At 45.5% G+C, this 26,861-nt stretch overlaps 1 protein-coding gene across 2 annotated transcripts in view; it reads right to left on the minus strand.

The window, feature by feature from the left end:
* Positions 1-26,861, minus strand: part of ARL15 (ARF like GTPase 15) — a 235,068-nt gene that overhangs the window by 161,727 nt on the left and 46,480 nt on the right. For both annotated transcript variants that reach the window (XM_083153757.1, XM_083153765.1), the window contains one exon: positions 801-945. In XM_083153757.1, coding sequence (XP_083009883.1) covers positions 801-945 — 145 coding nt within the window. The remainder of the gene's footprint in view (positions 1-800; positions 946-26,861) is intronic.

Raw genomic sequence — 26,861 nt, forward strand, 5'->3', positions numbered from 1 at the left:
TCTGGGGAAGGACCTGGCTTAAGGGTCACCTGACCTGGAACCCATTTACAGCATGGTGATTGATCAAATATGGCAAATGACAGAAACAATCTGAATGGTGTCTGTGGACTATGTATCTGTCACTCTGCCTCTGCGTATGATCCAGACCATTCTGGTTCCTACTGCATCCCCGCTTGATACAGTAGGCTGTACTATGGTTCTGCTGTCAGCTTGTGTCTTGCACCTGACGTTAGCAGAGTTGCACTGAGTGTGGCATTGCCCATGCTAGGCATCTCATGCTATTTGGCAATGGGTTGGGGTGACCGTTATTGTGGCTTCTCTATTTGAATTTTGGGCTTTGCTGCAGCCCCACTTCTGGAGCCACCACTGTGGAGTCTTCCCCTGCCACAGAACTGTGAGGCTCCATTCCAGAGATCCCACTTTCCAGAGAACCGATCCGTTCCATCCACCATTGCACATAAAGCAAATGCATGCTTGGAAATTCAGGACTGGCCCAAGTTCTATGTTGGCGCAAGATCTGCCAAGGAGCTGGGATCCCTGGTATGTGATTCCAACACAAGGGAGTGGAGCGGGGTAATTATTTAACGAAAAAACTAAACCCAAGTAAACCTATCCTTTAAAGCCATAGGGAAAAGGATAACCCAAGCTGTAATTGTTCTTGTAAAAACCCTATACAGAAATATTCACTTATTTTTATCAACTCTAGTAATGGCGGAAAGGGGAGGGGACACAAAAAAAATTAGGATCAAACTGTATCTCTCGCCCTAATTATAGAGATGTGCGGCAGTAATCGGAATTACCTGTAGTAGGCACAATATTGTCCTGGCTCTCACTGCACAGCTGAGATAAAAGGCTCGTCTTGCCGGATCCTGTGAGCCCTATACAAACTATATCATATTCGGGCCGGGGGGGCGGAGGTCCCTTACAACACAGAGCTCGAAAACACTGCAAAATACAAGAAAAACCATTAGCAACAATAAAAAGTGTATAATGCGATGTGTTCTAGTGTACATTCTAGCAACCGCTATCTTTGAAAACTCATGCAGTTCCTCTTCCCTGCCTGGGGTGTCGCTGTCTGTTGTTGAGCTTCAACCACAGTGTGGTCTGTATATCAGCACTGATATGCAAACCAGACCTGTGCTAGAAACACCACAGCAGACAGCGACACCCTAGGCAGGGAAGAGGAACTGCATGGGTTTTCAAAGATGGCAGGTGCTAGAATGAACACTGTGTTCAGAAAACTTACAAAGTAACAACAACACTGACAACCTTTAACATGGTAATAGAAAAATAAAATCAGATTAGGAACATTAAAACACGCAGCGCGCAATATGGAAGCTCCACAGCACTGGGCGGGATTCCCGTGGTAGTGCAAGTTGGATGGAGAATCGATATTACAGAAGTTTCTGGAAAACTTTGAAGCCATATTAATTCTGGTATCCGGTCCCTGGGTCGACAATGTCCAGGTCAACGCACGGTTTTCAGGTCTATTTTTGTTTACCCCGACTTGCTTCATACTTTAATATGGAAGTGCCATAGAGTGACAATATAATAGTTTCCCCAAAGCATGGCGAGCTACGCGACGGGACGCGGTACACTTATGCGGTATCCATGTCGACAGACACAAAAAAGCATGAAAAACTTGTGGTGACTGTGTCCATGTTGACCTTAAGCTTGTTTCGACCATTTGTCAATATTGACCTGTGGTATGGGATTTTAGGTGTCGATCTAGTTACTCTCGGCCGTTTTAGGTGTAGACCTAGTCACTCTGGACCCCCTATACCATAACCTTAATACTATACAAACACAGAAAGGTGAGTGCGCACTAAGGCTCCGACTAGGGCACAAGGTCTGCTTATACCACTAGAACTTTCCTCTAGGATCCAGTACACGTATAATATAACCCTTATCAGGTATAAACAGTGGCGGTTTTTACCTGCAGGGCTGCAGCCCCCCCCCCAAAAGGTAAAATCCGCCACTGTAGTGAAGTCAGATGCAGTCTGTGAGACTGCGCTGGCTTCACTGTGACTGGCAGTGACTGCCTATTGGAAGTCTGACCGGCCAGTCATCCCCATTGGGGGGGGGGGGGGTGGCAGCCCATAAAATCCAGGGTCTGTGCATGCACAATACCTCTGTTGGTACTGCTCCTGCGCTGGTCCCGGTGCCTGTCATCTGTATTGTTCAAGCGCCGGGACCATGATTTCACTTCTATGAGCTGTTGCCAAAGCAGCCCATAGAAGATGGCTTAATGCGCATGCACAGTACAGAGGTACCGGTGCCTGGCATCATTGTCCAGGCGCCGGGAACGCTGCAGTGGGGACCAGAAAGACAGCGGCGGCATGGGAGTGGGGGTGCCAGCATCAAGGCCAGCAGCAGCCCCTCCTACCATAAGTTACAAGCCGCCACTGGATATAACCACGACTAGTTCCACCATTTTCCATCTTTAGGCAGCACGGCATCTGGTGGGTCAGCTGGGTACCACCAATTCTAAAAGGAAGACATCGTTGTTGTACTTAATGCAGATTGCAGCTGTGGAATCTCTAAGAGGCCCCCTTCTTCCCAGTCTCACTTGAGGGGCTAGAAAGTGGGTATTGGTGGCAGTGGTGTGGTGGGTGCATCAGCAGGTTCACGTTTTGCTTAGGGTGCCGAGAAGCCTTACACTGTTCCGGGTAGAACACACAGTTATAGTGGTCATTCTAGCACCATGCTTCTTTCAAAACCTGTGTAGTTCCTTTTCCTGCCTGGGGTGTCACTCTGCTGCAGTGCTTCTAACACATTTTGGTCTGTATCTCTCTGCTAATATACATATTAACCTGTGTTAGAACACCACAGCAGAGAGCGACACCCCAGGCAGAAAAGAAGAAATGCAAGGGTTTTAAAAAAAAAGTGCAAGGTGCTTAAATGAAGACTCCCGTATATACCAATATAGGTCATAAATAGCTCAATGCACCATACAACGCTGTACTGAGCAAACAGACAATCCATGGAGGAACGTGTGACCGAACGATGTGCAGCATATTATAGTATATAACTGGCGTGCAACATTTATTCCATCCGATAATGGGATTTTGCAAATACTCATCGCATTCTTCGCAATACTGACATAAAACGTAAGTCTTAGCAGACACAGGTCGGCACCATGGCCAGGAATATACCATTATCACCATACAGGCCTAGCTGAAAAAAATGGAATCATCATATAGGATGACATATGCCACAATACATTCAACAGCACAGGCGAAAGGCCCAGAGGGGGTGCGCACAACTGGGGGGGGCAACCAGAGCGCCCGAGAAGCCCCTGTAGGGCTTGCTTTCCTGGAACAGCCTGAAAAGTGAGGATTTTAATAAAACATACGTCCCAGTCAGGAGGGTTATGATGTGTAACACACATGCTAGGGGAGCAGAGCTGTTCTCCTTACTCCTCTACAGCCAGGACTCATGTGGGAACTGTATAATAAACATAACGTGCAGTTCATTGGATGGGGCTGGCGTCCTTTTATTGGATTTCAGGGATACATAATCCACTTGTGATCACAGCTCGCTGGATGTGTTGCGGTAACAGTGTGATAGGGCTGGAGTAAGACGGGACAACAAGGCAGGGCTGCCAGCTAATCGTACAGCGCTCAGGAACCTCTGCGTTATGCACATCACACCTCGAATGTCACCGGACATATTAAACCCGTCTCTAAAAGTAACAAGTACGAGATCTGCACAGGCCAAGCCAACAATCTACATATATAGAAGCAGACATCGGACGGGTGATCTGCAGCGTTCCGGACATGCGGAGATCAAACCTCTGCCCCCCCCCCATAAAAAAATATTGAATGTAACCGTCCTAAAATTATTCGCTAGCGACTGCCGACACCCGCATATCGGGCAGATACACTGAGCAATATTCCCGATGTGTCGTTGGGATTCAGCAGGGAACTCCTTGTGACAATACCTTGGCAGTGTCTACCAAGCTTAAGAGTCTGGCCCACTGGCCCATTAATCATGGATCGCATTTAAAATGCGTTCTGGGCGGAATGTTACCGCCCAGGATAGCATTGTAAAACGCGATCCCATCGGTGATATGTATCATACCTGAGGGACAGGGTTCCGGAAAGAGCCTATCCCTGCAAAGTCCTGAGGCAGTTAGCGCTGACCCCCCTCCGACCCCGCTGCCGCTGGAGCAGTGCGGTGTGTAGACCATAGGCTACAATGGGCTATCGCCATCTCAGGATGGCGATAACCCAGAGATGCAAAGCTGGGCTGCCCGATGTTGATACATCGGGCAGCTTCGCACCCCCCATAGAAACCTATGGCCGGCGGCAATGCAGGGGGGATCGCAGCAGGGATTGGAGATTCCTGCTGCAGTCCCCCTTTGATACATTCGGGGGATACTTAAATATTTGCGGCTAACCGATTTAGCCGCAAATAGTTTGATTAATGTGCCCAGTCTATGTGGATAAAACATGAGCGATCACTGAACATACTAAAAAAATAAAACCCTAGAACAATTGTCACCCATCCCGCATTCTACCTGGCTCATTATTCGGTCATTTACACCTCACTTCAACGCTCACGTATGCACAAAAATGGATATTTTTGAGGCGGATGTCATTAAATTTATGAGGCAAAAAAACACCAACAACAATGCACCCTTATCAAAGCAAGATAACTATAAAGTGTATCCCTTGCATTTTCTTCTCATAAGCCCTAAAAACCGGACAAGACCGTTCTCACACTTGTTGCTATCTAGGTTTTAAAATATGCGCCCAGACGAGCCTGTAAATGAGAACATGATCAAAGTTGTTGGGGTCAGACTTAGAAAAACAATGGCACTAGTGGCTGTCAGAGGTGATTCCCACTGCACAGGGAGGTTCAAATTACTCCCTGCAGCATGGCAATGCTCATTTGCTACAATGCCACACACAAGAATTAAAAAAAAAACAAAAAAAAAAACTTTTCCTCTTCTGGACAAGAAGTACGTCAGCGACGCTTCGCATTCGTGCATTGTTGTCGGTCATGCATAAAGCTTTATAAAAATAAATAAAAAAAAGACGAAAAGAATAAATAAAAAACACTGGAAAGAAAAATGCATATAGCTAGGAGTTATTTTTTTTATATTTTTACAGCATAAATCTTGGAGTCGGTGACAGGAAGGGGCTACGGTGGGCTGATTAACATAAATCTGACAAACGCTAATTTGATGGGTGGCTGTATCTGTCTGCTTCTAGGCCCGTCTAGACAGTCTATTGAGAAATGTTAAAACACAACTGTTTGTCCCCTGTAACACCATCTGGTTGTGGCCTACCCAGTACCATTCACAAGGGGGATCAAAGCACATGCTAATGCCTTCATGAAGTCCTACACACAGAAGATTCAATCTGAGTGCACCGAGCAGTTTTCTGAAGGCCTTAACGAAGAAATCCCGGACTTTGTCAGCACTTAGCAATGCGTGAACTGAAAAGGGGGGGGGGGGAGGAGAAAGGGGGGGTGCCATGGCTGTTAACACGCAGGAACCGCTCTACCTGCTTGAGAACCCACAGCAACCTGAAAATCTTCTTCGGCCAACGAGTTTTAACCCATCGGACGCCCATTGATTCTGGGGGCCCATTGGCATTCATTGCACTTCATAGTTAAGTGTATTTCCCTCACTCGCTCTTCCATTAATCTCCACTCCGGCGTTACATCAAAGCCATGGGGGCCCCCTATTGAACTCCTATACGTATGGCAAACATAAAGGTCTGATGGAGAGGCACGGCCTTCCCCGAGTCTTCTCAGCCACATCTCGTTTTCTGCACAGAAGGAACGGACGCCGTGCAACTTCCATTCAGAAGAAATAAGCAACAGGTTCTAACTTCTGGTCCCTCGCCTATGAAAGACGCATCAGAACGTGATCAGGGGATAAGCGACCCAGCAATATAATTAAGTACATGGTGCTGAAAATATTTTCTGTAGCAGAAAATAACTTTCCATAAAGAAATAAACAATTAACCCTGTTTATGTAAAACACAACATTGATTGCAAATGTGACTATACACTGCAGTGCACACTTGTTCTATGCAAGTAGAAGATTGCATCATACTCCATTGGGCTTGGTCGCTGCACATACATTTTTAAATGTGGTCACTGGAAAAAAAATTATATATTATTTTCTATGCATACTTGCTATTCTTTTCAAATCCCCCCCCCCCCCCCCCCCCCCTTTTAAAACCTGCCTACTACAGGGGGCTGCTTAACAGTGGCAGTGACTTCCTATTGGAAGCGCTCCATGCCAATCACAGCCAGACAGACAGACAGTCGCAGGGAGAAGGCCTGCCAGTCTGCACTGCCAGTAGTGCACTGCAATAACAAAGGGAGCCACTCCCCTGCTAATACAATAGCCCTTTCTGACTTTCCTGGGCTGCAGCAGATGCAGTCTGTAGAAGTCAACCTATTTCCCTGTGCCGGACTTTAGCACCACCTCGCAGTAATGTTCAACATCATTCACCGGGAATGCAGGAAGCAGGGGAGGAGACGCGACATACTAGGATTAGAATACATTGTTGTGGAAACCCTTTCCGATTCAGTTTATTTGCATCCCTGAATGACCCTGTATGCGCTACAATATTTCGGGCAAGTATCAAAGTTCATCCCACATCCCGAGTCACTAATGACAACCCTCTCAACGTTTAAAAAAATATATATTTTGCAAATGCAGACTGGTATATTGGTAACATTGTATTGAATCCTAAATCTCTGCTTCTTACAGCAAAGGGTATTCAAAAAAACGCATGTCCATTTATTTTGCAGATTTTAGAACCCAAAATATATACTGGCAGGTTATTCGGAAAGTGTGTGTGGTAGGGACGATAGATTTTAAGCTCCCCACTGGGTCAAGGCCTAATTTAAATGACTAAATATTATTTGTACAGCGCTGTGGAATATGTGTTCACTATATAAACTGTAATAAATAAATTGCTCTCATTCGTTTCCCACCAGCCGTACATGAACTGTCCAACTCCCTCCTTCTGATAATTATCGCACCGCTCATGAAATCTCCAGTAGAGGATGCCATTTGCAGTGTAAGGGGGACATTTATAAAAGCACAGAGTGATAAAGTACCCACCAACCAGGTCCTAACTGACATTTTTAATTTGCAGTCTGCAACAAGGCAGCTGGGAGTGGAATGAAAGGAGTAATGGTTATCATTACTGCCTCAGCACTGAGGTCATGGGTTCGATTCCCACCATGACCCTAACTGTGCAGTTTGTATATTCTCCCCGTAATTGCGAGGGTTTCCTCCGGGTACTCCGGTTTCCTCCCAGAATCCCAAAATATACAAGTAGGCTAATTGGCTCCCAACAAATTAACCCTAGAATGCCTGTGTGTGTGTACACATGGGGTAGGGAATATAGATTGTAAGCTCCACTGGGCCAGGGACTGATGTGAATGTTGAAATATACTATGTAAAGCGCTGTGGAATATGGCCCTTAATCAGATCTGATCGGAGTACAAATTTCTTATCAAAATGGGCAAAACCATGTGCACTGCAGGTGGGGCAGATGTAACAGGTGCAGAGAGTTTTGCCCATTTTGAGAACAAATTTGTACTGCGATCAGATCTGAATAAGGGCCCATGTGTGTGCTACAGTATATAAGAAACGGTTAATAAATAAATAAATAATAAGCAGAACTGCTTTAATCCAATATATGTGGAGAAGTCTACTGGGTTATTAAACACAACACAATTTTTTGGATATTGGCTCCACATAAAAAAATAGCAGTAACCCCACAGTCTTTCAGGAATATTCAACTAAATTCACAGCTTTGATGGTTGGTGACCAGACGGGTGACCGGCCTACGGGTCTCTGCGTCACAATGGAGAAATAGAGGGTGCTGGGAAAAAGTAGCCATTTCCAGTTGCTCAGAATGCAGTGGAATTCATTATTATTTGCACTGGGAATCAGCTGCAGACAAAGCTGTGCTAACAGTCTGATCTTTGTCACACACAACAAATGAGTGACTTGTTTCGCACACAGAGCCTTTTGCTAGCAGACCCAGTGATTACGTGGAAGGCAGAAATAGTCCAGGCAACTTCTACCGGTTATGCCATCAATATTACAGCAATGATTCCATAAAATCCCCACCACCCTTCCAGTAGTAAAATGCACCATAAAACCAAAACAATCCACATGCAGACATAATGAACTATGGCCCGGTGTCAGACAGTTCAAAGTGATATTTATCCCTGTTATCTGCACAGACGTCGCACAGGTTAGCCTTCCGCCTACCACATAAATCTCTGTAATGTAACATGCTGAATTATGACACAGGATCTCTCCTCTGAAGACCAGAGGCAGACGGAGAAAATGACTCGTCATCTTCCAGTGACCTTGTACAGGCCGATATCAGCTGAAACACATTAAGCACTGACACTCAGGACAGGAATCTGCCAGCAACATAAGGGAAGATTATTCAAAAACAGGTCTGTTCGGGCTACAACAGGTCTTGTAGATCTTGCCAAGTAATGGATAAGCCTGTTCTCTGAGCAAGTATTATCGGTACTTTATCATCTTTGCGGCCACCGCTTACGCTACGGAACTTACGTAGCGTACGGCGCACCACCCTGTGTCCACACCACCATCTATTACCTTTAGTAAAGTTGTGGTGAGCGAAGGGGCAATGATGCTATTCTGAAAGTGGCTAACGTAACTGGCGTAAGCGGTGGCCGCATAGATGAGGGAGTACCAGATTATCCTACTTATACAGATGTGTCCACATACAGCTACTGTAGCTGCCTTTCGCGTTATACAGCCTTTCTAGTCGTGCCGGGCAACCTCTTTGCAACTTTTTCCGTTAACTGCAAAACCGAATGACTGCGGCTGTATCTGCAAATGAAATGCTACGTCACAGTGTTTTCCAAGAAAACACTGTAACATATTCAGTTTGAAGACAGTCAATTACTGAATATAGGCATGCTGCATATCATTTTAATCAGCAGAAGCTGCTTGTGTCTGATATTCGCACCATCCTGCAAATATGTTAACAGGGTAAAACAAAAGCTGCAAAAATGTTTTCACAAAAAGACACCCAGCGCTGCAGTCACACAAAGCTGAGGTGCTATGTATAATGCGACTTGTATCGCGCGTAGAGTATGGATGTAAGCAGTAAGTGGCAGGGTGCCGATCAGCGGGGAGGTCAGATTTAACATTAAAGTAATACAGTGCAGAAATAAAGGTTAGGTGTAGCGCTATACGGGCTACTATGTTTCAGTGGCCATACATCAGGCATGTCCAAACTGTGGCCCTCCAGCTGTTATGAAACTACACATCCCAGCATGCCTTGCCATAATTTTAGCACTCCTAATAGCAAAACTGTGGCAAGGCACGCTGGGATGTGTAGTTCCACAACAGCTGGAGGGCCATAGTTTGGACATGCCTGATAATCAGAGCTATAAGGCTGACACAAGGAACAGTTGCGTAAACATCACTGATTCAGTTTGTATAGCGTATCGTGTGTGTGAAAGTACACAATTATGTAGGAAGCCAAGGAACAACTCTTGCTGCTGTCTAGCCTTCAGTAGACTTTTCTAGTTCACACAGTTCTAGTGCACATTATCCCTGGATACAGTACAGCAGGCATTCCCAACCTCAGTCCTTAAGGCACACCAACAGTGCAGGTTTTTGGGCTATCCAGGCTTCAGCACAAATGGGTACAACAACATAACTCAGGTACTAGTTAAAGTCACCTGTGCTCAAGCCTGGAAATCACGAAAACCTGCACTGGTGGTGTGCCTTGAGGACCGAGAGTGGGAATGCCTGCCGGAGAAGATCCTGCTAGATGCTATATTGGACTTCGGATACCCCCATCTATATGCCACACTGCAGTCGTCATAGACCCAAGTTTCTGTTTGTACACGAAGTATAGCAGTATTAGGAACCTGTTCCAATTCAACCGCCAGATACAGAATCAGCGGTACACTATAGTTATATATTACCATTGTCAAAACATTCCCAGAACGCCACACAAATATCATCAGTTACAAGTAGACACTCAGCTGTTAAAGTTGTTCACTGAAAAAAGATGATGTAGGACATTTTACTAACGGAGTAGTATTCATAATGCGGGATATTACAATAAGAAAATGCATCTCGGATTACAATTTTATACCAATTTTGTTTGCTGTATCGGCACTTCCACAGCCAGAAAGAAAATGGGTAGAGAGAACTCAGTCATCTTACTATAAAAAGAGCAGAATAATTGAAATAGCTCCTTTTAAGCTGGCTTTATTTTAAGGATAATATCAAACAGTGTGATTCTGTAATTACATAAGCGTGAGAGTGCGCAACACGCTAGTGTTAATCTGCACTGCCCTCCGGTGGCAAAAAAGCAGAATGCAGTTATCTTACTTTATATGAATCTCCAGCATTGTGGGTTGGATAACACATGGAGTAATACATTGTGGGGAATAATTTGATAAATAATGCCAAGTCTATAACCAGATGCTCACATATAAAGTGGGGGGCGTTAGGGTTAGGGTATGGGGGAATAAAAAAAATTAAATACTACAAAACCTTTCTGCTGACAGATCTGCGGAGAATGCAAATATAAAACCTTTCCATGCCTTTATTACAGCTCAGAAATCTCAACAATTGAAACTTCACTGCAATCATATATCATTTCTGAATAGTAATAAAAATAAAATACCACCAGACGAAACAAGAACTAATGCAAATAAAAGACTTGGTATAATCAGTCAGCGGGAGTTGTATGATCTTCCTTTTCCTGGAACATCAGAACAGCTGTGTTTACCCTCAATTATTATCTATTTATTACTCCCAGGAATCAGCCTTATTTTGAGAACGTCTATGCTGCATACAAACACTCTGAGTAATGATAACTGCCTACTTGACAGCAACACTTCACACTGGTATAATGCACCTCCCCACAAGTGGCTTTGAAACCCGCAAGCCTATATGAATACAGAAGCGAGGCACAGTGCATTATATCTGCAGGTACAAATGTATTTTTGTTTCTTAACGGGTTGGGATCATTTGGTCTACAGCATGATGGTCGACAGTCTTTAGGTGGACACCATTAGGTCAACATGGGTCTAGGTCGACATGGTTCTAGGTCGAAAGGTCATTAGTTCAACAAGTCATTAGTCATAATGCCTAGGTCGACAGTCAAAAGGTCGACATGGGGATTTTCACAGTTTTTTTACCTGAATGTCAACACAGTCGACATTGACACAGTTTAAAGTGCTCGCAATGCGTTGGGCACGGTGCCTCGCTACGCTCGGCACACTATTTTATTCCGCCACCACACCCTAGTGGATGGTAGGGCATGAAATACCGCCTGTCGGCTCATGTTGGCTCAAAAAACAGTGGAAAACCCCCATGTCGACCTTATGACTGTCGACCTAGACATTGTCGAACTAATGACCTTTCGACTTAGAATCGTGTCGACCTTTTTCTATGTCGACCTAGACCCATGTTGACCTAATGACTGTCGACCATCATGCTGTAGACCAAATGACCGCATCCTCAACTTCAACTGGCAGAACTGCAGTGGCATCATAGCACTACCACTGGCGGCGAGCTGGATCCGCTCCCAGTTAGGACACCTGGAGAATAGGTCAGATTGAGGGAGGGGCTCTCACAAGGGGGGACATTTATAAGATGTGTATTCTACTTCACATGTGATGTTGCTATGGGCCACCAATCAGATCCTGTCTACTATCTTCTAGAGGGTGCTAAATAAATAACTTGATTCTGATTGGTTGCCCATAGCAACATCACGTGTGAAGTAGAATACACATCTTATTCAATTAACCCCAAGTTGTTTTTTCTAGTATTTGGGGGGGGGGGGGGAAGAGATGGGGGGGGATGTTTGGATACACTTTTAAATTAAGTTTCTGAACATGTTTTAGCAAAGAGGTTTCACTTTTGTGCGCCGCCATGTGTTGTGATGTAATTTGGGCTGGGGCAGATGTTAGGGGTGCGGTAGAAATAGTGGCGCCTAAAAGGTTTTTTATGTTTTTCTTATTTGCTTGCAATGTGTTATATGTGACACGTGCAGCTTTTGGGTGCCTGCAATGTTTTGTGATGAACTTTTGGGTGGGGCACATGTTAGGTATGTGGGGAGGGATTTTTGGCACCAGAAATGTCTACCCCTGTTACTTCTTTGCAATGTGTTATATGTGTAGCTTTTTGGGGTGCCTACAATGTAAAAATCCAAAACTCAGGGTAACCACTTCATACATTAGGGAAGCATGGGTATATAATTTACACTAATAAACAACAGTGTTGCTCATGAAAAAAGTCAAACTACCCAGCCTACGACAGAGAAAACGGTCTATTTAAGATTGTGGGAATAGTGACTAAAAGCAGTCGACATCATGTTAAGTATTCAACATTCAATAGGTTTGAGGAAAGAATAGGTTCAGTTGGCCTAACCCGAATCCCGGGATTTGAAAAAATTCCCCCGGGAATTGGCTTCCCTACATACAGTGGAGGCACAGTGGTGTGACATACTGTGTATTGGGGCAAAAACTATTTCAACCATTTTTAAAGTAATTAAAAATTCTCTAATTCTATGTGGCAAATATACATCAGTGACTGCTTAGACTTTCAATGGAATACCTTTACCGGTGAGTACGATCTGCAGGACATGTGCAGAGTTATGGGCGAGATGCAGCAAGCACCGCTAGAATCTTGCTGCCAGCCTCCACATGCGTACCGCCATTTGCTAACACTGCGTGTATGAAGAGGTTTGCACAGGATGGCACTTGCGATGATAGGACTTCCAGCATGCGACAAGTAAGGCATGCACCGCTGGGGATGCTGGGAGGGATCTGGTTGGATCCCTCACATCAGAAAACTGCGATAGAAGCCCATAGGCTTCTATGGGCAATGCAGATTTTGAAAATTGCGTTGCCCAGCGCATCGATGGAGATCGCCCGACAAGTAGTGAACTGCATGCAGTATAACTCTAGTTAGATCACCAGTGTTCTCATGGTGAGAACACTGATCCACACAGATCTCTTAGCACACATCGTTGGTGCATCGCATGTGTGCCTCCGATGTGTGCCCAGTGATCTCTGCTAACCTACATCGCTTAGCACAGGGCTTCAGTTGCCCGTGTGTATGACGCATTACAGTACAGAACATGGGCATAGTTTATAAACATTGCTGCATAATATACAAATGGGCATCAGGACAGCCAACCCCAAAGGAATGGTGCCGGTGTTGGCTGTAGATAGTAGAAGATGGCTTCAGTGAGGGAAGTAAAAGCAGATAAGGGTAGAGGGAACTGCTCCTGAGAGCTTACAATCAAATAAGTCACACTGTATGTCCACAGTTATGGGCACACACTCTGAATGATGCCTTACATGATTGGTGGTGCCAACAGCCAAACGGTGATAGGTAGACAACTGAATTGGAACATCTTAAAAACAGCAGGTCTCATGCGCTGTTCCCAGAACACGCCTTAGTGCAGGCATGTCCAAACTACGGCCCTCCAGCTGTTGTGAATGTATGTCCCATCATGCCTTGCCACAGTTTTGTGCTGGAAAAGCAAGTCCAGGCTAAGGAGACCCAATCTCACAATTTAGGATTTACGAATCTGCTGATCACATCTTTGTGCCAGACACGGCGGGGCACCGTCAGATGTTTATGTGGAATCCAGGCCTAGACAGGTCAGAGCTGGTGGCACAATGGGGACCTACATAATATTAGGAGGGTAGTGTTAATATTATGGCTGAAGGTGTATTACGAGTGTTTTTAACCAGTGGTATGACATGTTGAAGATGGGACTCTAAGACCCACACACTGCCTGCTAAATACACGTGCCATTCCAGCGCTGGCACCGGTGTTGTGCCCCAAGAATGCTGACTTAGGGGCACATTCAATTCACTGCAGTTATAGCAGTTTCCTGAGGCGGGGCAGAAATCCACAGTAGTAAGGATTACTTGCCCTTAAGTAAATTAACCCGGTCGAACTAAAGGGTTAATGAGTATTAGCACAGGGCTCATGGAAAAAGGAAATATGAGCATTAAAGCTCGAGGCTTTCCTCACAGGGTAAGCCCCACGGGTAAAGGCCCCCATACACGCTGTGATAGCAGCGTGCAATGCAACACGATGCACGCTCCCGCGGGCATCGCACAGTACAAAAAGTATATGCTGCACATACTTGTACTGCCTGCGGATTGCATGGCATGCAAAACGCATGTGTTGCGATGCAATCCACCCGATAACGCATCGCAGCATGTATGGGTACCTTAACCTGTGGGATACTGAAAAAAAAAATAATTTTGTTTTAGTCTGGGGGTTTTGAAGTCAAACTGCTGTATACTTGCCGACCTTTGTAGTTGCCTCCGGGAGAAGACCGGACAGGACAACCAAGGCAGACGTCTCAGAGCCCCACCCCCAATAAGCACAAACTCCACGAGAAGTGGGTCCGTGAGGAGGGGGTGGGGTTAAAATTATGCGCCAACCTGGGAATTCCGGAAATTCTTTCAGAGGCTGTGGGGGTGTGGGGCTTTGGAGGGCATGCGGGAGAGTTGCCCACCTTCCTGGCGGGCCGGGGGGGGGGCTGATTTTCGGGATCCTCCCGGCCATTCCGGGAGGGTAGGCAAGTATGTGTTTATGGCTCATCGCTCATATGTAACTGATGATCTACAAAGGAAGGATGATAATTACAGCAGATTTGGCCACCCAGACCACACATGTAATGTATTCTCCCACCTTGTAGATGTACCTGAAAAGTGATAAAATGAAGAGTGATAAACCACCAACCAATCAGCTCCTACTTGTCATTTTTCAAACACAGCCTGTGACATGGTAGGTAGGTGCTGATTGGTTGGTTGTTTATCACTCTCCATTTTATCACTTTTCAAGCTTAGTACATCTGGCCTCTTGTACTGAATACCCACTGTCCCGCATTCATTGCCCCACCAAGTCCTACTGTTATGCCAGAAAACTCCCCAACAGATAGACATTGCCATACACTATGCATCATGCTGTCCTCTATCTGCTATGAAACTACACCTCCCAGCATGCCTTGACAGGATTTTTCTATTTGAACATGCTAAAATGGTGGCAGGGCTTGCTGGGATGAGTAGTTCCACAACAGCTGGTGAATAATCTGGTCTAGGCTATTTTGTTTTAGTAGTGGCTCCAAAATGATAAAGTCATTCACCTGGCAAACATGTCATCCTCCCTTCCCCTGCGTATGGATATCAATGTTCCTCTATACCACAGGCCTTCAAACTCTGTCCACAGGACCCCACACAGTGCATGTTTTGCAGGTCTCCTCACAAACTCAAAAGAGAAATAAATAGCTCCACCTGTGGATCTTTTAAAGTGTGTTAATAGGTAATGAATGCACCTGTGCACCTGCTGGGTGACCTGAAAAAAGTGAACTGTGTGGAATCCTGAGGACCCAGTTTTAGAACCTGCTCTATACCATTTGCTCTGGTTTCCAATGGGATTCCACACTCTGCTTCTCTGGTGGATTTCCATTCATGTTTGTAATCAAGGTTTTATTTTCCTCAACATGAAATACCATCTAAAAACAATAATGATTAATACATACTTGGAGAGGGCAGCAAGCTCAGTTAGGCAGGGGGCGGGGCCATCGCCGGGAGCATAAAAGAGGCATTTGGGGTGGAGCCACAGATGGGCTAACCTGCTGGGGGCATACCTAGAGTGATCACATAATTTTAGCCACACTCCCCGCGTGCAATACTGGTATTTCAGGCATTGCAGGGGCAGGGCTAAAATGACACGGTTGCGGTGCCTCCCCCTCCCGATAGTATAGACCAGGCATGTCCAACGTTGGCCCTCCAGATGTTGTGAAACTACACATCCCAGCATGCTTTGCAATAGTTTTAGCATTCTCTAATAGCAAAACTGTGGCAAAGAATGCTGGGATGTGTAATTTCACAACATCTGGAGTACCTCCCCTCCCCATAGTATCGACTATAATGTGCCTCCCCCTCCTCATAGCATAGAATATAATGTGCCTCCCCCTCCTTATAGTATAGAGCATAGGTCTTCAACCTGTGGCCCTCCAGATGTTGTGGAACTACATGTCCCAGCATGCCCTGACAGTTTTGGCATGCCCTTATAGGAAAAAATGTGGCAATGCATGTTGGAACATGTAGTTTCACAACATCTGGAGGGCCACAGGTTGAAGACCCATGGTATAGAGTATAATGTGCCGCTCCCATAGTATAGAATATAATGTGCCTCCCCCTCCCCACAGTATAGAATATAACGTGCCTCCCCGTCCCTACAGTATAGAGCAGGGGTGGCCAAACCGGTCCTCAAGATCTACCAGCGGTGCATGTTTTCCAGGCAACCTGTGGATCTATAGTAGGAATGACAGCAGCAGGTTTTACAATGTGACAGTTAGTAATGACTACAGCTGTGCAGCAGCTAGGTAACCTGGAAAACGTGGACCTTTGGTAGATCTCGAGGACCGGTTTGGCCACCCCTGGTATAGAGTATAACGTGCCTCCCCGTCCCCACAGTATAGAGTATAGCGTGCCTCCCCCTCCCCATAGTATAGAGTGTAACGTGCCTCCCCCTCCCCATAGTATAGAGTGTAACGTGCCTCCCCATAGTATAGAGTATAACGTGCCTCCCCCTCCCCATAGTATAGAGTATAACGTGCCTCCCCCTCCCCATAGTATAGAGTATAACGTGCCTCCCCCACCCCATAGTATAGAGTATAACGTGCCTCCCCCTCCCCATAGTATAGTGTATAACGTGCCTCCCCCTCCCCACAGTATAGAATATAACGTGCCTCCCCATAGTATAGACTATAACGTGCCTCCCCTTCCCCATATTAAAGAGTAGAATGTACCTCCCCGTCCCCATAGTGTAGAATAGAATGTGCCTCCCCCTCCCTATATTATAGAATAGAATGTGCACCCCCTTCCCTATATTATAGAATTTAACGTGCCCCACCTTCCCTATATTATAGAATAGAATGTGCCCCCCCTCCCTATATTATAGAATAGAATGTGCCTCCCCCTCCGTATATTATAGAATGTGCCTCCCCCTCCATATATTATAGAATATAACGTGCCCCCCCTTCCCTATATTATAGAATAGAATGTGCCTCCCCCTCCCTATATTATAGAATAGAATGTGCCTCCCCCTCTCTATATTATAGAATAGAATGTGCCTCCCCCTCCCTATATTATAGAATAGAATGTGCCCCCCTTCCTATATTATAGAATAGAATGTGCCCCCCCCTCCCTATATTATAGAATAGAATGTGCCTCCCCCTCCCTATATTATAGAATAGAATGTGCCTCCCCCTCCCTATATTATAGAGTACAATGTGCCCCCCCTTCCCTATATTATAGAGTAGAATGTGCCCCCCCCCCTCCCTATATTATAGAGTAGAATGTGCCTCCCCTTCCCTATATTATAGAATAGAATGTGCTTCCCTATATTATAGAGTAGAATGTGCCCCCCTTCCCTATATTATAGAATAGAATGTGCAACCCCTCTGTATATTATAGAGTAGAATGTGCCTCCCCTTCCCTATATTATAGAGTAGAATGTGCCCCCCTCCGTATATTATAGAATAGAATGTGCCTCCCCCTCCCTATATTATAGAATATAATGTGCCCCTCCCTATATTATAGAATAGAATGTGCCTCCCCCTCCCTATATTATAGAATAGAATGTGCCTCCCTAAATTATAGAGTAGAATGTGCCTCCCCCTCCCTTATAGATTATAGAATAGAATGTGCCCCCCCCTTCCCTATATTATAGAGTACAATGTGACCCCCTTCCCTATATTATAGAGTACAATGTGCCCCCCCTTCCCTATATTATAGAGTACAATGTGCCCCCCCTTCCCTATATTATAGAGTACAATGTGCCTCCCTCTCCCTATATTATAGAGTAGAATGTGCCTCCCCCTCCCTATATTTATAGAGTAGAATGTGCCTCCCTAAATTATAGAGTAGAATGTGCCTCCCTAAATTATAGAGTAGAATGTGCCTCCGCCTTCCTTATAGATTATAGAATAGAATGTGCCTCCCCCTCACTATATTATAGAGTAGAATGTGCCTCCCCCTCCCTATATTATAGAATAGAATGTGCCTCCCCCTCCCTATATTATAGAATGTGCCCCCCCTCCCTATATTATAGAGTACAATGTGCCCCCCCTTCCCTATATTATAGAGTAGAATGTGCCCCCCCTCCCTATATTATAGAATAGAATGTGCTTCCCTATATTATAGAGTAGAATGTGCCTCCATATATTATAGAGTAGAATGTGCCTCCACCTCCCTATATTATAGAGTAGAATGTGCCTCCTCTTCCCTATATTAGAGTGGAATGTGCCCCCCCCTTTCCTATATTATAGTGGAATTTGCCCCCCCCTTCCCTATATTATAGAGTAGAATGTGCCCCCCTCCCTATATTATAGAATATAACGTGCCCCCCCTTCCCTATATTATAGAGTAGAATGTGCCCCCCTTCCCTATATTATAGAATAGAATGTGCACCCCCTCTGTATATTATAGAGTAGAATGTGCCTCCCCTTCCCTATATTATAGAGTAGAATGTGCCTCCACTTCCCTATATTATAGAGTAGAATGTGCCCCCCTCCGTATATTATAGAATAGAATGTGCCTCCCCCTCCCTATATTATAGAATAGAATGTGCCTCCCCCTCCCTATATTATAGAATAGAATGTGCCTCCCCCTCCCTATATTATAGAATAGAATGTGCCTCCCCCTCCCTATATTATAGAATAGAATGTGCCTCCCCCTCCCTATATTATAGAATAGAATGTGCCCCCCCCTCCCTATATTATAGAATAGAATGTCCCTCCCTATATTATAGAATAGAATGTGCCTCCCCCTCCCTATATTATAGAGTAGAATGTGCCTCCCCCTCCCTATATTATAGAGTAGAATGTGCCTCCCCCTCCCTATATTATAGAGTAGAATGTGACTCCCTCTCCCCATAGTGTAGAATATAATGAGCCTCCCTCTCCATTAGTGAGAACCCCACACTGCCTTTAGATCCCATGCCTTGGCCCTTTCCAGCTGTGCTTCTTCTTGTATCATGCAGGGAAGGAAGCTGCTGTGCCGCCCCCGGCACGTGCCTCACTGTGCCTAGTGGTAAATCTGGCACTGCGAATACCGCCCCAATGCCATGCACAATATACCAGCCTGAGTGCCCCACAGTGCCCTCATGTTATTCAGTGATTTTTGCAGCAATATAGCAGCATCTGTAAGAATCAGCCTGTGCCAAGCACGAGTTGCCCCCCACACAAACATAATGCACAGCACTTTCTATTATTAATTAAAAGCAAATTAAATATATCCCAAAACTAAACAACAAAATGCACCATTGTACTATGCAGATAACAGAGATCTACTTGTGCTGCTAAGCACAGGGCAAAATATCAGGAATTATATAAAAAAAAGTCTATTGTTTTTTCATTTCTGATCATTATCAACTGCGGCCAGCAGAGGGCAGGATTGCCATGTTATATCTTTCAGACGGCTGCAATAAATCACTGGTAAGCAGACTGCTTTCAAGGATCTTTTGATGCAGATGCTTTTGTTGGTTAGAATTTTTTTTTTTTTAACATACGTATAAGTTTTGTCTGGTATGGACTACTACTAAGCAGATAAAAAGGAGTAACTTCCATTGTTATGGTCACTGTTACTTGAATCTAAATTTTTACAAATGTATATCAGCACGGACGGTCATGGGTTCTATTCCCACCATGGCCCGAACTGTAAAGCTTTTGTATATTCTCCCCGTGCTTGTGTGGGTGTACTCCAGCTTCCTCCAGCAATCCAAAAACATACTGGTAGGTTAATTGGCTACCGACAGAAATTAACCCTAGAATGTCTGTGTGTGCGTGTACATGTGGTAGGGAACATAGATTGTAAGCTCCACTGGGGCAGGGACTGATGTGGATGTTCAAATATTCTCTGTACAACGCTGCGGAATATGTATGCGCTATATAAGACACTGTTCAGCCGGAGAAGCAGCCCATTCTGATCTAGAACCGACATACAGTACAGAATAGGAAACCCAAATCAGAACAGGAGACACACCTGTAATAATGTAGGTAAATGGGTCTCCATTTATAAACCAAAAATGCAAATATACAACTTTAAATTGAAATGACAGCAGACAAGCAGGAGTCCCTTAAGCTGCCAATAACTTCCCCTATTTGCCAGGGTACGCTATGGGAAAGGGCATGGCGCCATGCAGGAAGATCTGATGAATGACAGAGCATTTATCAATCATCCCCTATTCTACAACATACAGCATTAGGGCTTCTATACAGCCACAATACATTCTAATTGCACTAATAACAACATAGTTCTTACGGGATGCAGTTAATTTGCCGGCGGTCGGGATCCCGGCGGTCGGAATCCCGACACTGAAATCCCGACCGCCGAAATCCCGAAACTTTCTCCCTCCGTGGGTGTCCACGACACCCATAGAGGGAGAATAAAATAGCGTGCCGAGCGTAGCGAGGCACCGGGCCCGCTGCATGGCGAGCGCAGCGAGCCCGCAAGGGGGGGCGATCCATGTCCCCCCCTTGTCGGGATTTCGGCGGTCGGGATTCCAGTGTCGGGATTCCGACCGCCGGGATCCCGACCGCCGGCAAATCGTATCGGATCCGTTCTTACAATGGTAATGCTGTTTAATGCGCACATCACATTGATTAAAGAACCACATTCAATTGTTTGCAACCAAACCACTAGAGGGAGTCCAAAGGAGTTATTCAAATGTATCTCCATTTGGGTGTGTCCGGCTGCTGGCACAGAAATTTGAGCTCGTACCCATTATGGGTGGCAAACAAAATCACAAAAAGCCACCCGTTTGAGCACGCAGACGGGACTTTTTGCATGTTGAAAAAAATCAATTGTATAATCACCCCTTGGTCTCCTGTCTCTTTAGAAGGGGACAATTGAATCTGGCCCAAATTATTTAATCTATCAACTACAAAAATCTAAGGATGGAGACTATGGGGGTATTCATTGTTTGATTCAGTCTGTTGGAACGTTCCAGACAGTTGGAATCAGAATCAGTCGGGGGAGGTGCGGGTTACGCTAGTGAGGAATTGACTAATGAGAAATTTACTAGGATTGCTGCCTGGGGGAAAAAACTGTTCCTGTGCCCAGTAGTCCACGTAGGCCTTAAGCTGAACCATCGGATGGTAGCCTCCTGAACAGGTGATTCGCAGGGTGGGACGCGTCCTCAATGAATCATGGCCAACCCAGCTGTTGACAGTCGGAGTACACGTGGATTGTCGACATGGACACCAATGAAGTGCCACACTTATGTCAACATTTACATGTGTTGACCTTTCTGTGTTGATTTTTTCTTGTGCCAATTTTTTTCCATTGGCAACTTTGTGCACGTCAACCTAGACATCATCAACCAAGACATTGTATAATATATAACACCTGTTCTGTTTTACTGTAGGTGTTTTAAGTCAGATCTTTTACTACTACTATTACTGTTTATGTAAATGCATTCTGAATGACAGCAACATCCTACCATCCTTCTACAAGAATATATAACCAACTAGGTGATTCATCGCGGCCCGTGCCCCCCCTCCCGCAATTCACGGCACCACCTGCACCCCCCTCCCGCAATTCGCAAATACAAACCCTTGCTCGCTTTGCGGACCACCGCCCCCTTCCGCGATTCGCAGACACCTGCGCCCCCACCCCTCCCGCAATTCTGCCACCCCCCCCCTTTGATTCACGGCACCCCTCGCGCCCCTCCCGCGATTCCCGCCACCCTTGCACCCCCTCCCACGATTCACGGACCTCTGCAACCCCCCTCCCGCAATTCACTGACCCCCACAACCCCCCCTCCCGCAATTTGCGGGCCCCCCCTTCCCGCAATTCACGCCCGCCCCCCCCCCACCACCACCACGATTTGCGGACCCCCGCACCCTTCCGCAATTCGCGGACCCCCATGGGCCCCCCCCCCTCCCGCAATTTGCAGACCCCCTTCCGGCAATTCCACCCCCCCAGCGGACCCCCGCTCCCGCATTTCACTTACCCCCGTGAGAATGGGGGATCCTGTACCGCCACAAGCAGGTGCCGCCCCTAGGTGGGAAATCTGGCCCTGGCTGCCGCGCTGCAGGTTCCCCTACTGCCAGAAGTGTCCCCACAGTCCTCTGCACCAGCGCCACAACTTTTATCAGTCTTGCCCCCATACCACTATTATACAGCCTCCTGCTCTCATGCACCCCCTTACTCCCTCCCAATGGGAGGAGACGCTCACCCACTGCCAGGAGCTGCATACTGTCCCCCACCCTCCTCCAGTTCTAGGGATGCCCATCGACCATCAATGATTTCAAATCATCGATGGTTTATGGCCAATGTTGAATACTTTTGCCATCGATGTGGGAGGACCAGATGGTTTCCCTACATCGATTTTTTTTATGGTGCCGGGACATGGAGCATAGCTCCACCCCCCCCCCCCCACCCCACCCCACATTCCCGCCACCGAGTTCTGATTGTCCCACGGCCTATTCAGTCAGATATAATGGATGACCATCGATAGCTACAACAATCGATGGTTATGCAAGTAATATTTTACTATTATCGATGGCAGGGTGCAAAATCGCCATCAATGCCAACCATCGATGGCGTCTGCACCAATGCCCATCCCTACTCTGCAACAGGCAAAAACCTTTACTACCCCTCATGCCCACACACCTCTATCACTGCCCTGCCTCCTGTTCTCCTGCCCCGTAACTTCCGCCAGTGGGGACCCGCTCACCCTGTGTTGCCCACATTCCCCTATCCCCTATCCTCCTGCTCTCATGCGCCCTAACTCCCACCCAATAGGAGAAGACACTGACTCAGGGCCACCATCCTGTACTCCTGTGCTGCCACGCTTTACCTTCACCCACCGGCAGAAGCTGCACAGTGTCCCCCACCCTCTTTAGTCCCTCGTATGCCCACACACTCCTATCACTACCCAGCTTCCTGCTCTCCTGAACCGTAACTTCCACCACTGGGGAGTGTCTGGCGCTGTGCTGCCCACATACCCCTATCATGCCTCATAGCCCAGCCACCTGCTCTCATGCACCCTAACTCCCACCCAGTAGGAGGAGACACCGACTCAGGGCCACCATCCTGTACTCCTGTACTGCCAGGCTGGACCCTCACCCACTGGCAGAAGCTGCACAGTGTCCCCCACCCTCCTCTTTACTCCCCCTTATGCCCACACACCCCTATCACTACCCAGCCTCCTGTTTTCCTGTGTCGTGACCTCCGCCAGTGGGGAGCCGCTGACTCAAAAACACCCTACTATACTATTGCACACACACACACACACACACACACCTAAACACGCACACCCCCCCACACACACACCCACAAATGTCACTGTACCCTCCACACTATCAATGTACATCTTACTCTGTAACCTATTTTTAATTAAACAAAACAATACACACCCCCTTCCAAATCATATGCTCTCTATTTAACACATTTCACCTATAACTCAAGTTGCAATACAGACATCTTTCATACAATTCTAACCATATTTCTCATATACAAACGTTCACAAATTAAGGGGGCGCAGCCCCTTACGCCGGTGTGAAGAGCGCCCGCAGGGCGCGATGAATCACCTAGTCCAACAATGTTTATAGGTGTCTTTATTTTTATATCTTATTGAAATTTTACATTTTAGTTTTTCCTTAGGTTTCATTAAATGTTATGTAAAATATCATCCACTCTATCTATTAAGTCGTTATTGAGAGACATCCCTTGTGTCTATATGGCCAGATGTTGTCACCAGCTCAGTGTTCCTTGATAACCTGATGTTGTAAATGAGAGATGTGCTTCTTAGGTTCAGTTATGTGGTAAAGGGCAGGATTTGGTTCTGATTGTACACATTTTACGATTGGCAGCCACCAGCACTGGTTTTGTCCAGAAATAATTGATCATAAATAATTTGAATTGGTCCTGGACGACCAACCCGAGGCACCCCTGCAAGTGTCCCGAGGCACCCCAGGGAGCCTAAGGCGCACAGTTTGGGAACCACTGCAGTAGGGGATTAGTAATCCTATTACTCACTTAATCCTATTAAAGGGTCTAGATGTGGAGGGCTCCATCTGTATGCCACCTTGTTCAGGAAAACACTATTACAGTAAAAGAAAGAATTGGCAATAGTGTGTGTCCTTTCCAAACTGCTGCCCATACTGGATGTGCCATGTGCTGTATTTGGAGACATCTGATCACTGACCAGGTATTGTGGCTGAACACCATTCATTATTACTCCAAGAAATTGCAATGGTTTTGAAGGCATGGGGACTAGAGTAGGAGCCTCTTGCATTGTGAGGGGAAGAGAGTGCTATAGAGTCAGAGCCGCATGGCTAAAAACTCACCGCCAAGATGAATTACGCAAGATTCTAGATACTGCTAATAGTCCATCTACATATTGAGGCACTCGAGTGAGCAGTATGGTCTTTGGGCTCGATGTGGCTGGAGGGAGCGGCGCTGCCGTTTCATTGATTAAGTAGCAGGAGTCTAGTACAAGTAGATGTCTCCTGCATGTATTTGTGATCCAGTCTTGCCGCATCGGATCACTTGAGTGACCAATGAGGTCATGCAGAGCGGTCATCGCAACTCCTTTAGAGTCCAGAAAATCTCCATGGGAAGACAGAGATCATGGCCTCTGCACTCCCCCAAACAGATGAAGACGGTCTATCTCTTGACGTCTGCAGCCGTAGTTCATCTGACTATGCAGGACCCACGCAGCACATGTGAAATATATATTCATTGATTTTTGACATGAACCAACATTTTTGACATGTTAGACAACTTGATTTTTTTTTTTTTTTTGACATGTTAAGACAAACTTTTAAAACCAAACTCTTGGGTCCAAAGTGACTATTTTAGAGGTTAAATCAGTTTGGTTTTCACCTTTCCAAAACTTTTGCTTTAAACCCCACAATATCATCTCTGAAAAGTCTTAAGCTATTGTCCAATCAGAATCCATTACATATGGTCCCTAATGTTAGTCCAGGAAAAAGGATAATAGAGTTTGGAACAAACATTTAAATTGATTCACAAAAAGTTTGCACGAACGTGTACAAGAAAATAAAAAAAAATTGCCTTATTTATTAAAGACAGCTGAGGTTTCTCGGAACATAAAGGTCAGGGCATACGGCTAGTATGTAACACACAAACTGTATACAGACACATTCTAGCTTTTAATCGCTGTGCTCTTTCTCAAAATTTTTTAAGGAACTTGTATCCTGTCTCAGAATTGTGGTTTGTCTATCGGTTTTAAGATCATTGAATTAAAAGGCTGGGAGGGCCCCGCACTTCATATCCTGCAATTCACACCAAGTTGCAAAGACGTCTACAAACAATCAGTGTGCAACAAGAAAATCTACAAGGAGTTACGTCAGACCAGATCAGTACATTTTATTACAGCTACAGAACGGATACACACGACCTTTATTGTAAATTTGCAAGGGGAAAAAAAGACCCTTTCCAAAGTGCTTACATGGTTGACCGAACAACAACATTTACAATGAATATTTTACCAGGCATGCAGTTATGTCGTTACACAATGAAAGTGTGTGTAAGTATACAATTTACTTGAAACAGAAAAGTACTACACATATAATCACAAAAGTAGTTGTTTTCAGCCAAGGGAGGTATTCGGTTATTGCCGGATTTTTTACCAAGGCAAAAAATCAGCAATTTTTATCAGTTTTCTTTTTAGGGTGTATTGGATATGCACCATTCAATGCCCGTGCCAATATTTTGCTTGGGCAAAAAAAAGCCAGTGCCTCCGAAAACCAGGTGGGTTGGTGAATACGCAGCTGATCCACGTGTTTTTTGGCCACTTTTGGTCAAAATTGCAGACATTTTCATCAGATTCTGCCCATGCCCATTTGCCCCTAAAAAAAGTGAAAAGGGCATGGGCAAAAAAGCGGGTCCCCAGCGGCAGGTGGATTTTGCCAGTCTTCAGGCGGGGGGGGGGGATTTTGAAAGGATCTCTGTGTCCGCAGCTTGATCTACTGTATGTGTTTCATGCATGATAGCACTTTGTCAAGAAAAACTTTTTTTCTGTTGAAACTTTATTTGTAAAAAACTGAAGTTTATTCTTCTAAATCGTATATTATCCTTAGAAAAGGGTGGGCACCATGTGGTGGGTAACTTTCTTAATTTATTGCCTTCAAAAAGTTTTGTTGCACCAACCAGCCCGACAGGTGGATACTGGATGTTGCCCGAGTCTCCCAGCCACCTCCCACATCAGCGGCTCGTCCATCCAGCGTGAACGCTGCCTGAGTCCCCCAGCCACCTTCACAACAAGCTGCGGCTCCGTCTCACCTAATTGACGGAAGCAGCAATTACCGGCATTAGATAGGGCAAGATTAGAAAAAGTCTGCAGCAACCGCAAATTTTCTGAAACATTTGTTGCCTTGTCCCATCGTTATTTTATTTGTTTCTTTTATTTATATTTATTTTACACTTTTATTTATTTTCTACTAATTATTCTATTTCTTCTATGTTCCTGCACTGCATCTTCTCTTCCCTCTTTCCTACATTAGCCTCATAAAATTAGTGCTCTAAAAATCTTTTTGCTCAAATATCATAAATAAATTAGAGCTATATATTTAACCAGCGCAAGTGAACCAAATCTCCAGCGTATACAATCCATATTCCTAATCTGCAAGGGTAGTGAGTGAAGACTGCACACAAGAGAATTTATATTTCTAGAAAGTCATCCTGAATATCGAAAGGGCAATTCAAGCCCCATGCACACTAGGCAATATTATGAACAATATCGTTCAGAAAGGGGCTTCTGAATATTGTTTAGAATATAGTCTAGTGTGTACACTCAA

Source organism: Crinia signifera, chromosome 1, assembly GCF_055691185.1.
Source record: "Crinia signifera chromosome 1, ASM5569118v1, whole genome shotgun sequence".
NCBI classification, from domain to species: Eukaryota; Metazoa; Chordata; class Amphibia; order Anura; family Myobatrachidae; genus Crinia; species Crinia signifera.